Source organism: Chenopodium album, chromosome 8 (genome assembly GCF_948465745.1).
Source record: "Chenopodium album chromosome 8, dcCheAlbu1.1, whole genome shotgun sequence".
Taxonomy (NCBI): Eukaryota; Viridiplantae; Streptophyta; class Magnoliopsida; order Caryophyllales; family Amaranthaceae; genus Chenopodium; species Chenopodium album.
The window spans coordinates 36,291,113-36,307,116 of NC_137841.1; the positions used below are offsets into that span (position 1 = coordinate 36,291,113).

Here is a 16,004-nt window from a genome sequence, read left to right on the forward strand (position 1 = left end):
AAACAATAGCTAGCACAACAATCGTAGCAACACACCAAGCCTAAAGTATAACATGAATGCAGAGAACTAGTAAAACCCTAGAAAATTTATATCAAAAACCCATAAAATTCAAAAACTAGAAAAATCAAAGCCTATAAAATTCATATCAAAAACCAAAAAATTCAAAGCCTATAAAATTCATGTAAAAAACCCATAAAATTTCAAACTAATACCCTAAAATTCGCCATAAAAATCATAACAAAAACCAAAAAACTACTTACAAAAATAAAAACAAAAATATGGAAACCATGGATTTGAAAACAGAATTCATGAAAAAAACAACATAAAAAGAAATTGAATTATCTAATTAAGGGCAAAAAATTACCTCTCAATAAGAGATCGATTCTTGTTCTACATCAACTCAAAATCGAAGACATGCAAAGAATAATGCCCAATATAAACGAAATTTAGAGAATTGTGAGATATTAGGGTACTAAAAACGATAGATATATACCTAGCAACAATATTGTATAGCAAATTGTAAGTTGATACCTGAAATTATTGAAAGTGACGAGCAAAAAACCCCCAAATTCCTTGAAGTTTAGCAAGCAAAATTGTGAAAATTCTTTTGTTGCTGAAGGAGTCGTGGGTTTAGAGGAGATGAGCAATTGAGTAGAATGTGGGCAGTTTAATTTTGAATTTGGGGAAAATATAACCTGCTAATATTTTCATTAAAGATTTCAAAATTGCAAAAACAATAACTCACGTGCATAGCACGTGTTTTTCCGACACATTTATGTGTCGAGACAATCTTCGACCTTAAAAAGCGTCGAGAAAAGGTGGTACCAAAAATCATACGCTAATGCCACTTTAAAAGCGTCGAACGAAAAGCGTCCAAAAAGTACGCCTTTTGTAGTAGTGTAAGTATTTCAATGTTTCTCCATAAGTCAATTCTTTTATTAACTTTATGAGAAAACACGTTCCACTTCCTTTATGCAATGCTTCCTTCAATCCCATAATGTATTTCTTCAGCTTGCTTTCAAAACTAACATTATTTAGATTTTCAAAACCCTTGGACTATTTTCATAGTCACTTCAAAAATCCTATTTTAGAAAGGCGGTTTTTGTATCTATTTTTCCATATATCATATGTGCAATTTTGCTAGAATAAACATGAAAAGACTTGAGCATTCCGATTGGTGAATAAGTTTTTATTAAAATCAACTCCGTAAATTTAATTATATCCTTTTCAACCAATCTATGTATTTCATATACATTTCCACATTTGTTAGTTTTCACTTTGAAAACTTATTTGCGATTGATGGGTCTTCACCCTCATGAAAATAAATCAAGTTTTAAACATAAATTTCAAACATGGGGTCTATTTCGGATTTTATAGCCTCTAATCATTATTCGGAATTTGGATTTGTTGTAGCTATTTTACAAGACATTATTCCCTTACTATCTTTTTTTTTTTTGAAACTAAGTAAGCATCATTATATTAAATCAATTTCCGCCAAAGTATAAAGACTATGGGGAAAAGAATCCGTACAAAGTAACTTCGAATTTGGATTCACAGCCCATCTAGCAACTAAATACGCTAGAGAATTACCACCGCGTCTTACATGCTTACATTGGAAATAAGAGAAAAAAGAACTAACTTCACGAATATCCTCGTACAGTATAAAAATAGGAGAACGAACCTTTTGCTTTGCTTGGATTGCACGAACCACCTGCAGCGCATCACCTTCCAGGATTACTTCTTCATAACCAAGCCTGCGTCCCAACTCAACCCCAAAACGAGCAGCTCTAGTTTCTGCCATAGCAGCACTCCAACAGACCTCCATTTGTTTCACAACAGCTGCAAGGAGTTGCCCACTTGACCCCCTAATTGCCGCACCAAATTGAACACCCTTGCCCTGTATAACGTGTTCATCAACATTAATCTTGACCCTTCCACTAAAGGGAGGCTGCCACGAAGCACTCATCACAGGCGCACCCCCACCACTTGGCTTGCAAACCTTCTTATTATAAACACAATGGTAAAAAAAAACTTAACAAAACCAGCTCCCATACGCACATCATCAATACCAAAATCCCTACAATACCAAATAGCCCATGCCAAAGAAGCAAAAATGCTCAAACGTTCTTTATTTACCTTTGTCGCCATCTAACTTAACATTGCAGCAAAGAACTCATAGGTGCATCGCGTAGTAGGTCGCCAAAATCACTTCTTGCCCAGATAGCAGTAGCATGAGTACACTTAAAGAGAGTGTGAGTAATTGACTCCTCTCCACTTCCACATACAGAGCATTGAGGTGAGTCCCTGATATGCCTCCAATACATTACTCCCGTCACAACCAATGAGGCCTTACACGCACTCCATAAGAAATGATTAAGCTTTGGAGGACCTCCAACATTCCAAATCAGTTTCCATCACTACTAGAAAACAGCTAAATAACGACGGAAAATTTCCGTCGGAAACACCTTGTTTTCCGTCGGAAAACTCGTTTCCGACGGAATTCCGTCGGAACTAGTTGTCGGAAAATGGGCTTTTTATGACGGAATTTCTGTCGAAAACACTATTCCAACGGAATTTCCGACGGAATTCAGTCCGCCGGAAAATATTTTCAGGCCCGAGAAAGTCCGTCGCAAGTTTTCGACGGACTGAGTTCTGTCGGTATGTTGCGACAGAAATTCCGTCGGAAAATTATTTAAAAAAAAAAAAAAGCCTCGCACCACCCCTCCACCAGCCCACATCACCAGCAACCACCCTGCACCACCAGACCCCACTGCACACCGACACCAACCGCAGCCCCTTTCCCACCTTCAAACATCACCACCAACACCCACAACAGCCCCTTTCCCACCTTCAAACACCACCATTGACACCACCGAAACCACCGACACCACAGACACCCACACCAGCAACCAATCCACCTTCAAACACCGCCACCGACACCCACCCTAGCCCCTTCCCACCTTTAAACACCACCACTCCAAAAATAAACCCCAAAAAACACAAAACTTAGCAAAAAAAAACTAAAAATAACCCATAATCGAAAATCAACCCAAAAATACGAAAATTGAGACAATAAAATCGAAAAACACCACACAAATAAATCAAAACCAATAGATCTACAAATTAAGCAAGAATTTCATAAAGAAAATTAAAAAAAAAAAACGATAATTAAACCACAAAAATTAAAGGAAATATATAATTATACAATCATCTAATAAAATTTATAAATTAACATTGCAATTTCATAAAAAATTAACTAGATCTATGCGCGTGTACGTGGTCTTCGTTCTTGTTTTGGTCGCCGTTGTTGTTGTGGTCGCCGGTGTTGTTGTAGTCGCCGGTGTTGTTGTTGTAGTCGCCGGTTTTGTTGCTTGGTGTTTTATGGTGTTGTTGTTGGTGGTGGTAGGGGGTGAAAGAGGAGAAGAAAGGAGGAGGAAAGAGAAGGGGCGGATGGAGAGAGAAGGGGCGGACGAAGGTGATGAGGAGAGAAAAAGAGAAGAAAGGAAAGGAGGAGCTGAGGGTTAAGGAGAGAGAAAGAAGAGGAAAGAGAAGTGAGGGAAAAAAAGTGGCGGCTAGATAGAAGAAGTTTAGGGTTAGGTGGTAAATAAATATTTTTTTTATTTTTTTATAGTATATGTTCCGACGGAATATTTTTCCGTTGGAAATGATCTTTATTCCGTCGGAATGTCCAATTATTCCGACGGATTTATTTTCCGTAAGAAATTTTCGACGGATTTCCGACGGAATTTTTTAATTCGTCGGAATTGTCCGACGGAAATTAAATCCGTCGGAAATATCGATTTTTCCGACGGATTTTCAGGTCCGTCAGAACTGGTCCGTCGTTATTTGACCTGATTCTTGTAGTGCATAATGAGCTAGAACTATCACCATGAAATAAATCCCATGCTCGCAAGTGACCAAGTTGACCTAACCAATACCCACTCTTAACAGAGAAAAAACCATCCTTCGATGGCCACCAGTAACGCATATCCTTTTGGTCAGAGGAAGGCAAAGGGATATCAAGAATTGCAAGTCTGTCAGCCGCACTAAAGTTCGAAGTAATTACCTCATCCTTCCAGCAATGCAGCTCGCTATCAATTAAATCACACACTTTGAGGTCTAAATTGCTGATTGGCGAAGGCACCATAGTAGAGATATCACCAGGGAGCCATGCTTCATCCCACACATCCATCCCCAACTCGCCATTTCAGGCCACCAAGCAAAAGACCTTTCGCACCCCATATACTACGCCAACTGTAACTCGGATCATACCCATGTCTCGCATCAAGAAAATAAAAATTATTGAAATATCGGGCCTTAAAAACAACATGTAACAGAGAAGTGTTGTCCTTTGATAATCGCCAACCTTGCTTTGCTAATAAAGCTTGATTAAACACACGTAAATCACGAAAACCCAGACCCCCTTTCGATTTTGGAAGGCAAAGGTTTTCCCACTTATGCTAGTGCATCTTTCTCTCCGACCCCACCGAACCCCACCAAAACTTGGCTGACAAGGAGTGAATTTCATCGATTAAACCATCGGTAATTTTGAAAATACTTATGATGTACGTAGGAATGGCTTGCGCCACCGCCTTAATGAGAATTTCTTTACCCGGCCTAGAGAGTAGTTTTTCTTTCCATCCTTATAATTTTTTCCAATGCCGCTCCTTTAAGCAAGCAAAAATTGTTTTCTTTGATTTACCAATTATTGTCGACATACCCAAATACTTCTCATGTTTATGCACCTCCCTCACTCCAAGAGTTCCCAAAATAGCATTTCTTCTTTCCATACTAACACATTTGCTAAATGCAACCTCAGTCTTTCTTAGATTAATTTTCTGACCCGATGCTCTTTCATACCTACTGATAATATAAGCAATCTAAGAGCATTCTTGCAAGCTTGATTTTGCAAAGAGGATACTATCGTCAGCAAAAAATAGGTGAGACACCCTCGGTGCACCACGGCACACCCTAGCCAAATGAATCACTTTCTCACGAGCTTCTTTTGAAATTAGAGTGGAAAAGGCGTCAGCACAAATAAGGAACAATTATGGAGAGATAGGATCTCCTTGCCGGAGACCTCTCGAAGGATTTAAGGAACCCAAAATCGAATAATTATACTTGAAAGAGAAAGAGACACTCTCCAAGCATTTCATCACCCTACCAATCCAAGCAATCCGGAACCCCATCTGAATCATAACCTTCTCAAGGAACATCCAGTCCACCCTATCATAAGCTTTACTCATATCAAGCTTAAGTGCAATCAAACCATCCCGACCCTCCCCTTTCCGTTTCATTGAGTGGAAAATTTCAAAGGCGATGAGGGCATTATTAGAAATCAACCTATTTGGAACAAAGGCACTTTGATTTGCAGAGATGACATAACCGAGCATGGGTTTTAATTTATTGGCACCAAATAATTTTGTACAACACATTGCACAAGCTTATTGGCCTAAACTCCGACATTCTCTTCGGCTCATTGCATTTTGGGATATGGACAATGCAAGTTTGATTGACATTAGTCAACTCCACCTCTCCACGCCACCAAGCCTTCACAAAATTAATCACATCATTCCCAACAATGCTCCAAAATTTTTGAAAAAATAGAGCGTGCAACCTATCCAGACCCGGGGCCTTATTAGGATGCATTTGAAAGAGTGCCCTTTTTATCTCTTCCCTAGTGGGCTCCTGATCAAGTAACAAGTTCATATCCTCGGTGACAAGCTTCTCAATACCCTCCAATGCATCATCAAACTCCGTTAGCTCATCTGATTTAAAAAGGTTAGAAAAATAGCCAGAAATAATCGAATCCATGGCCAAAGGAGAAGTGTGCCACTCCTCATTCTCATCAAAAAGTCCCACAATAGTGTTCTTCTTTCTTCGTTAAGACGCTTTATGGTGATAGTACTTTGTATTCCTATCTCCATCTCGAAGATCATTTTCTCTAGATCGAGCAAACCAATATGACTCTTCCACACGCCTCAAATCATTAAGTTCACTACTCACTGCCTTACATTGTTCAATAATGGAATTATCCATTCGACCTCCCTGTAGCACACGCAGCTTCTTTTCAGCTTTATCAATTTTCTTTTTAAGCCCACCAAAGGTCTTCTCTGCCCCACGCCTTATGCCTCTCCTCCACTAATGCAATGCGATCAGTACTGGGAGCTATAACTCCCTCAATCCATGTGTCACCCACCACCTGCCCACACTCATCATTCAACAGCCAAAGAGCTTCGAATCTAAAGACCTTATCCCTCTTATCAATATTGCTACGATCCCCATATTTAAGCAAATTAGGAGCATGGTTGGAAAGGCACATTGGAAGATGAATTACCTCAGAACATTGAAAGAGAGCACACCACCCCGAATCGGCCACATACCTATCAAGTCTTTCACGAACAAGGACTTTGATTGAAATTCCACGTTGCCAAGTGTAGATGTTACCCTTGTACCCGAGATCTCTAAATCCACAGTCGTCCAAAGCCCCTCTAAAAGCATCCATCACCCTTTCTTCTCAAACAGACCCTTCACTCTTCTCATTCATCCCCAATATCTCGTTAAAATCCCCAAAGCACAGCATAGGAACATTCGCACCCCCCTTTAAGCTACGCATAAGGTCCCATGTTTTATATTTGCAAGCTGCCTCCGCCTATCCATAAATACCCACAGCCTTCCAAAGAGTAGTACTCTCATTATTACACATATTAACCTCAATATGGTGTGCCGAGAAAGAGCGCACAACCACACTTAAATCCCTCCACCACATCCCCAATCCACCTGGTCTACCCTCACTACTAAGACACAAACCATTCAGAAATCCATACCTATTTCGAATAAGCTCCAAACGTTGACTATCAATCTTTGTCTCCAAAACAAAAACTAACTCCGGCCTATCCCTCCAGCACCAATCTTGGAGGGCTCTCACTATCAATGGGTTGCCAAGCCCATTACAGTTCCATGCTAGAATGTTCATTGCTCTTTTCGGGATTGGGCACCGCCAATCTCCGTTACTTGAGTTGTCTTCACCCAACCCGAGGACTCATCATTATTTTATAACTTTTTAGTGCTCTTCCATCCATCCTTATATCACCCTCCACACCATCCAGCGCACCATTTCTTTCTCTAGCACACACTCCCCCCCTCCCTCAATTGAATCCCTCATCACCTCATCATAATCCCCACACCCATCATGTTTTTGCTTCCCGTCAACCTTCTGCCCCCCACCAAAATTTCCAGAAATGCGTGCAACCTTACTATCTAATTATAAATAGTATGCTTGTAAGTCTTAGGTTTATTTCTAACTTAATAGAAATTATAGGATTCAATCCAAGCCTTAGGTGAAGGGGTAATTACATCAAACATGAGTTTCAAGGCGCTTTCAATGCCCTTTGATTATGTTGATCTTACTCCATCATTTCTGATATTTTGTGAGTAATGAATTCCAATTTAAGGTAGTAAAGTCCTTTTGAGTATTCTTGATCAGTCATTCTCATAAAGCCCTTTTGAGTCTTCCGAGATTCTCCGTTCTGGTTTATTTCTAAGCTAGATGGTCATCAAGTTCATTTTCCTTCCACTTGTCGTTTTGGAAATGTGTTACTTTCCAGAAAGACATCACGTATAGCAACAAACATTATGTTCTCAATTAGGTTATGCAGGTAATGCCCGTAGTCTCGTTTTTATGCTTACAAAGAGACATGTATATTGTCTTTGGTTAAAAGTTTGTTGTGAAACAAACAGTTAGCTCTTATTTAAGCTATCTTAGGCGCCTTGTTATCAGGATCAAGCGTCCTGAGCATCTGCTTGGCCATCTGTAGGATAGTCGGCCTCGCTGGAACCTCTGTCAAAACAAACAAAATAAGCTAAGTAAGAACTTTGAAAAGACAGTTGCGTTTTTTTTTTTATCAAGGTTATGTGATTAAACAAGTGGAGTATGGCCAGATGTATTACCTTCCTCCCCCCTGCGGCATCACTGCCGCCTGTTGAGCCAATAGCAGTAGTGAGTGGCTTTCCACTCTTCGATACTCGTTGATGAGTATCTTGCTTCGTTGGTGTCTGGATATGGGTGGAGGCGCCGGTCCCTTCTTTGGCTTGTAGGCGACGTGCTTTCGGCTTTTGTCGACGTCGCCACCCAACTACTTTTGCAGCTTAGGGTTCGACTATTGAGAGAGATGAGGCTTGGTTGAGCCACCCTATAAAAGAGTCTGCATGTTAGTTGTGATCTCATGCAAAATTTCAACAATTTAAAAATGGACGTTCACTTTCTAGTATTATTTGCTCATCTCCGAATCCCTCCGTCCTTGTGTCTATGCAAGACACCATAGCCAGAGTCAAATAGACGATTATCAAGCCTAGGAAGCGGCGCGCTCGGGAAGTGCCCGTTGAAGAAATAATTTCGGATGAGGAGTATGAGGGTTCAGTAGAGCAGGCGGGATCTTCTCCGGGTGGCACCCCTTCAACCCCTAGTGACTCAATCCTGAGGGAGTCAGGCGGCGAGGATGCTGCCTCTTCCCTAGCCTGAGATGAAGAGGAGTCAAGCAGAGAGGAAGCCGTCAAAAGATCCGGATCAGAAGCGTCGAGCTCTGATCAAGGCGATATTGCGGCTGACTACTAGCAGCCACTTAGGGGGGCCAATCCTGCCAAATCCCTTACAGACTAAGATGCTTCCTAGAGATCTTGTTGTCATGAGGGGTAGCTTCCGATCATTTTCGGATGCTCATCCGGTTGGGGAAGGCTGGAAAATAGAAGTTTCGCCTACTGAGGCAACGATTGCTTGGGAGGATAACATTGAAAACGCCGACAACTGCTTCGACTGCTATGAAGCCGTGATTAGAGCTAGCCTTCGTATTCCCCTTCACAAGGGTATTAAGAAAATTTTGAAGGGGTATGACTTAGGAGTCTGGCAACATACCCCAAATTCATGGTTTAACATACTTAGTTACATCGTCGCCTGCGAATTTCAAGATATAGAGCCATGTTTTGCGGCTTTTGCTCACATGCACTACATGAGCCGGGAACCAGGCGGGTATGAGGCATGGTACACACTAACCACCCATTCACAGTATTTGATGTTTTTTTGGACAAACCGTCTAAATAGTCCGGCTGGAAGGAGATGTTCACTTGATCTCCTCACCTAAATTAAGAAAAAACCGGTTCTTACGCCGGTACAATTAGGACCCGACATTGCTTAGGAAGAAATGCGCCCTTCCCCGAATTCCGTCTAGGGCTTATGAACAAATAATGGACCCGGGTTCTTTGAGACTTGGACCGAGCCCTTGGAGGATGGGTGTAACAACCCCAAATCTCCCTTTATGTAATTACTATATTTATACGTATACAAATACCGTAGAATTAGACTTGGGCGTATTACCGCCACGTGAAAACGTAAGGCTTACTTAATTACTCAAATTGCAGCGGAAAAATAACTAACTTTTATTAATAATAATATGAGTAACCATAATAACTGTATCGAAATAATCTAATGAAAACTCCACACATAAATAAAATTAACCCCTAACTATGTGATCCCAGTCCCGACTCTACTATGTGCACGAACAACTCCACACCTGAAATCAAGACTGTTTACAAAAAATGGTAAACAGGGCGAACCAAAACAAAAAGGAAATAAGATTAGCAAAAACGCTAAGTACGTATAAGTGCAATGTAAATACTTTTAATAGTCAAACATGCTTTCGAAATAACCATTTGACTTGTCACAAGTCACATTCAAAATTAGAATTTCTAAAATTAAACCTTACAAGGGTAGTAATGATCATCATTAAAAACTTTCCAATTTTAAAAATATAATTCCAAACCAATTTTCCTCACCTAAGTGTGCACACCCCCCAAGCAAGTTATAATATACTCGAGGAAAGACCAGATCATACAAAGTTCATGGTCTTACTTAACCAGTCCCGGGTAGAGGGACAATTAAAATATAAAATACTCAGGCTCATAATGAGCTGCAAATTAATTGAATCAAGTGATTTATAAATCAAACAACTTTTATTAAATCGATCAACACTTTTAGATATCAAACCTTCAAATCGTAAAATTATATACTTTAACTTGTCATGAAAATTGTTAACTTAAATATTCATTCACAACATTTATTCAAACAATCATTAAAACAAACATTATACAAAACACGCATTCAAAAATTGCATCAAGGACCTAACCACCTATACGTACCTTGATCACGCGAAAATAAAGGTACGACCACTAAAGTTGACCACGGTCGAGAGACTCCTCCTACACAAATAACATAACCTTAATTAATATAAGGTTAACCAAACAAACACAAAACTACGGGTAATACTCTATTTGTGCATGAACTACCAAAACTATCAAAACTTTAATAGTTTATGTTAGTATCAAAAGTAGTGATATTAGTATCGAAATTGTAATTCTAGTATCAAAATAGCATTAGTATGATAATTTAGTAATATTTGTAACAATAGAAATAAGAGGAAGCAAAGTATCAATTTTTTTTTTTTGGGTTTTTCTAAGCTATACCCCTAAGTTATTCGAGTTTCTAAGGTGTACCCATGCTTTTTCAAGTTTTTAAGTTGTGCCCCTCAACTTACTACCATTGATGAATGATACCCTCCTTGGGACTTCCACGTCACCTAAAGTTAACTATAAATTTAATAGAAAGATGATAAAAGGTAGGGAAATGGTAGGAAAAAGAAATCTTAGCCACCGCAACCCTAATAATGAAAACTAAAGCCACGAAATCACACTCTCAAATAACATTTAAACAACCAATAAGGGTACATTTTAGTATTGATAAGGAGTTGAAGGGCGCAGCTTAGAAACTTGAAAAAGCATGGGTACACCTTAGAAACTCGAATACCTTAGGGGCATAGCTTAGAAAAACCTTTTTTTTTAAGGAAACTTGCGGCAAAGATGAAGGTGAAAGAAAGAAGATGTTTTTCCACCTTCTAAAGGCAGCTCACGGGGAGGCTTGTGTGGCGGCAGCTAGGCGCTAGAGGGTGGTAGTAGCTAGTTTAACTTGCGGTTTCGGTGTTGTTGTTGCACGAGTGTGGGAAAGACAGCAAGAGGAAGGTGTGAAGGCTTAAGAGGAGTGAAAAGTTCAGCTTTTGATATGAGGAATTTGTGAAGAATTGAGGGTCTATTTATAGTGTTTTGAGGGTGGAAAGATAGAGTTGAAGGAGGATTGAGATTAAAATGGGAACATGATAAATATAAATTTGTTAAATGAATATGAGTGAAATTTAGTCTAGGTTAATTCATGTAAAAAAAATCCAATGGAAAAGATAGATACTAATTTGGTTAAGGAAGGTAGAAGGTAAAGTTGATAAATTAAAAGATTAAATGCTTAATGTTAAATAGGATAAAGCTAAGCCATGATAAAAACAACTAGGCCTCAACAAACTCACGGCCATTTTGTGTGTTTATTTATTTATTTATTTATTTTATAATAAAAAACAAAAATCATAAATAATAAATATAATAATTGAATTTGATGATTAAATCAAGTTATTATATAAAATATAGATAATATCAAAACTAAGATTAGTTATAATTCATGAGATAATAATTAAGCTAAGGTTGTTAAGTATTGTTAAGGTAAAATCCGGAAAAATTATTAATTTTTTAAAAAAATAAATAGCGTAGAACGTTAACTAACAAATTATGGACCGACCAAGATCATAATTTATTTAATTATTCCAAATCATTAAGAAAATATTTCAAAAAAATAGGGGTATTACAGTCTACCCCCCTTAAAAAAAGTTTCGTCCCGAAACTTAAAATTATTTAATAACTCGAATTAATACTCCAAATTATCTTAAATTGGTTAAAATTTAGTAAGTTCATGCACAACCTAAAGAATCAACTCAAAAGACTCATAAAAAGACATAAAAAGAAAAGTGTGAAACTCTATTGCATTCTACCCCCCTTAAAAGAGAGTTACGTCCCCGTAACTTAACCACTCACCATGAAAAGGGGTACTTTTTACGCATTTCTGCCTCGGCCTCCCAAGTTGCTTCCTCAACCTTATGGTTCGACCATAGAACCTTGACAATCTTCACATCCTTGTTTCTGGTGCTTCTAACTTTACTATCTAAAATTCTCACAGGTCTTTCTTCATAGGTCAAACTCTCATCTAGCTCAATTGTCTCTGTTCTAGAACATGTGCAACATCAGGAACATACTTGTGAATCTGGCTCACATGAAAAACATTATGCACCCTTTCCAACTCGTTAGGTAAGTCCAACATATATGCTACTTTCCCAACTTTCTGAAGGATCTCATATGGCCCAATGTACTTTGGGCTCAGCTTTCCCCTTTTTCCAAATCTCATAACCCCCTTCATAGGAGATATCTTTAGCAACACCTTCTCTCCTACTTGGAATTCTACATCCCTGCGCTTCTCATCAGCATAGCTTTTCTGTCTATCTTAGGCTGCTTTAATTTTCTCCTGGATCAACTTCACTTGCTTAATAGTTTCCTCGATCATTTCAGGCCCAATTACAACAGTTTCACTTATGTCACTCCAACAAACTGGGATCCTACATTTCCTTCCATACAAGGCTTCAAATGGGGCCATTCCAATGCTTGCATGATGAATATTATTATACGGAAACTCAATCAAGTCTAAGTGGTCTTCCCATGAACCTTGATACTCCAATACACATGCTCTCAACATGTCCTCCAAGGTCTGGATGGTCCTTTCAGTCTGACCATCAGTTGCAGGGTGAAAAGCTGTACCCATCAATAGCTTAGTTCCCATGGCCTTTTGTAAAATTTTCCAGAAGTTAGATAGGAACCTCAAATCACGACCTGAAATGATATCTGTAGGCACTCCATGATACTTCACCACAAACTTCACATATGCCCTTCCTAACTGATCCGTTGACCAAGTGTTTTTCATAGGTATAAAGGTTGCAGACTTAGTCAATCGATCCACAATGACCCAAATCATGTCATTCCCTGCCCTGGTCCTTGGTAATGCCCCCACAAAATCCATGGCAACCGAATCCCACTTCCACTTTGGTACTTCCAATGATTGAACCATTCCTTGTGGCCTTCGATGCTCTATCTTCACTTTCTGACATGTTAAGCAATTTGGCACAAACTCTCCTACTTCTCTCTTTATGTTTAGCAACCAAAAGACCTTCGTCATATCATTATACAACTTATCCCCTCCAGGATGCATCGAATAAGGAGAGCTATGGGCCTCCTCCATCAGTCTATGTTTGATGTCCCCACGATGTTGTGGAATAAACCATCTCCCTTTAAATCGAATACTTTCCTCATCTGCAATAGTAAAGTCTAAAACCTGCCCTTTTTCAATCTTCTCGTTTATTTCCTTCAACTTCAAGTCTCCCAACTGACTTTCTCTAATCTCATCAAAAATAGAAGGTTTCACTGTCAAGGCATTCAACATCTTACTGACCTCTCCGTGCTCCATCACTTCTAAATTCATCTTCTAAAATTCTACACACAGTTGGTCTGGCAAAATCATCATATTCATCAAATGACTGGTTTTCCTACTTAAAGCATCAGCTACCACATTAGCTTTCCCCTCATGATATTGGATATTCACACTATAATCTTTCCTAAATTCCAACCATCGTCTCTGTCTCGAGTTCAAATACTGCTGAGTGTAAATGTACTTTAGACTCTGATGATTTGTGAACATTTTACAAGTTGCACCATATAGATAATGTCTCGAAATTTTCAAAGCAAACACAATCGCAGCTAACTCCAGGTCATGGGTTGGATAGTTCACCTCATGCAGCTTCAATTGTCTCGAAGCATATGCAATGACCCTCCGATTCAGCATTAAAACACAACCTAATCCAAACTTCGATGCATCACTATACACCTCATATTGCCCACTTTCATTTGGAAAAGCTAACACTGGTGCTGAGGTTAACTTGTCTTTCAAGGTCTAGAACGCTTGTTCACACTCCTGGGTCCAAACAAACTTACATTCCTTCTTCATTAAATTCGTCATGGGCCTTAGTCAAACGCTCAATATTTTTAATAGTCAAACATGCTTTCGAAATAACCATTTGACTTGTCACAAGTCACATTCAAAATTAGACTTTCTAAAATTAAACCTTCCAAGGGTAGTAATGATCATCATTAAAAACTTTCCAATTTTAAAAATATAATTCCAAACCAATTTTCCTCATCTAAGTGTGCACACCCCCCAAGCAAGTTATACTATACTCGAGGAAAGACCAGATCATACAAAGTTCATGGTCTTACTTAACCAGTCCCGGGTAGAGGGACAATTAAAATATCAAATACTCAGGCTCAAAATGAGCTGCAAATTAATTAAATAAAGTGATTTATAAATCAAACAACTTTTATTAAATCGATCAACACTTTTAGAGATCAAAACTTCAAATCATAAAATTATATACTTTAACATGTCATGAAAATTGTTAACTTAAATATTCATACACAACATTTATTCAAACAATCATTAAAACAAACATTATACAAAACACGCATTCAAAAATTGCGTCAAGGATCTAGCCACCTATACGTACCTTGATCACGCGAAAATAAAGGTACGACCACTAAACTTGACCCCGGTCGAGACACTCTTCCTACACAAATAACATAACCTTAATTAATATAAGGTTAACCAAACAAACACAAAACTACGGATAATACTCTATTTATGCATGAACTACCAAAACTATCAAAACTTTAATAGTTTATGTTAGTATCAAAAGTAGTGATATAAGTATCGAAATTGTAATTATAGTATCAAAATAGCCTTAGTATTATAATTTAGTAATATTTGTAACAATAGAAATAAGAGGAAGCAAAGTATCCTTTTCTTTTCTTTTCTTTTCTTTCCTTTTTTTTTAAGGAAATTTGCGGCAAAGATGAAGTTGAAAGAAAGAACATGCTTTTCCACCTTCTAAAGGCAGCTCACGGGGAGGCTTGTGTGGCGGCAACTAGGCGGTAGAGGGTGGTAGTAGCTAGTTTAACTTGCGGTTTCGGTGTTGTTGTTGCATGAGTGTGGGAAAGATAGCAAGAGAAAGGTGTGAAGGCTTAAGAGGAGTGAAAAGTTCAGCTTTTGATGTGAGGGATTTGTGAAGAATTGAGGGTCTATTTATAGTGTTTTGAGGGTGGAAAGATAGAGTTGAAGGAGGATTGAGATTAGCATGGGAACATGATAAATGTAAATTTGTTAAATGAATATGAGTGAAATTTAGTCTAGGTTAATTCATGTAAAAAAAAATCCAATGGAAAAGATTAGAGATGGAATTAAGATAGATACTAATTTGGTTAAGGAAGGTAGAAGGTAAAGTAAGATAAATTAAAAGATTAAATGCTTAATGTTAAATAGGATAAAGCTAAGTGTAGGGAATATTTCAAGCATTATCCCAAGCTCGAACCCCACTGTGATCATACACTTAAGTACGGTGGCGTCCAAAAGGAAAGAAGATTGAGCAAAAGAGTCGCCAACAAGTTTTAGGAACTTGTAAACCGTTCACGAGGTGAAGGTTACACCCCTTAACGATCCAGGAGATCGTCAACTCCAATAGGTCTGGAACCATGACTGGTAGTTCGGGGATGAAGGTACAAATCCAACCTAAAAGAGATTGAACCTGCCCTAATAATAGGCCTATACTTTATTCTGATCTTATTCATGTGCGCTTTCTGACTAACATACAATCATTCGGTTTAACCCTAAACCTGTTTATCTATGTTGGTTGAATATTAATGCACAAATAAAACTATTATTGGCGATCACTTGAATTATAGTCATATTAACCCTAAACAAGATTATTAATTATCTTATTAAGCATGATTACAAGTACCAATTCCCTTTAAACATGCATAAAAGGCGTGATCAAGCAATAACAATAAATATAAATCAAGCAACATGATAAATTATAATAATAATAATCATCATAAAAATAATTTATACTCATAATATTCATGTCAAAGCATAATAATAGCAAGATCCTAGGTGTGATACTAACAAGATTAATAACAAACCCTAG

The 16,004-nt window shown here is 38.3% G+C and overlaps 1 protein-coding gene across 1 annotated transcript; it reads right to left on the reverse strand.

Moving 5' to 3' along the window:
* Positions 1–5,883: 5,883 nt before the first annotated feature.
* LOC145642935 (uncharacterized) lies at positions 5,884–6,505 on the reverse strand. Its single transcript, XM_081694091.1, has 2 exons — positions 6,251–6,505; positions 5,884–6,141 (listed from the first exon to the last, which is right to left on the reverse strand). The coding sequence occupies exons 1-2, from the start codon at positions 6,503–6,505 to the stop codon at positions 5,884–5,886; spliced, it is 513 nt and encodes a 170-aa protein (XP_081550217.1).
* Positions 6,506–16,004: the final 9,499 nt, after the last annotated feature.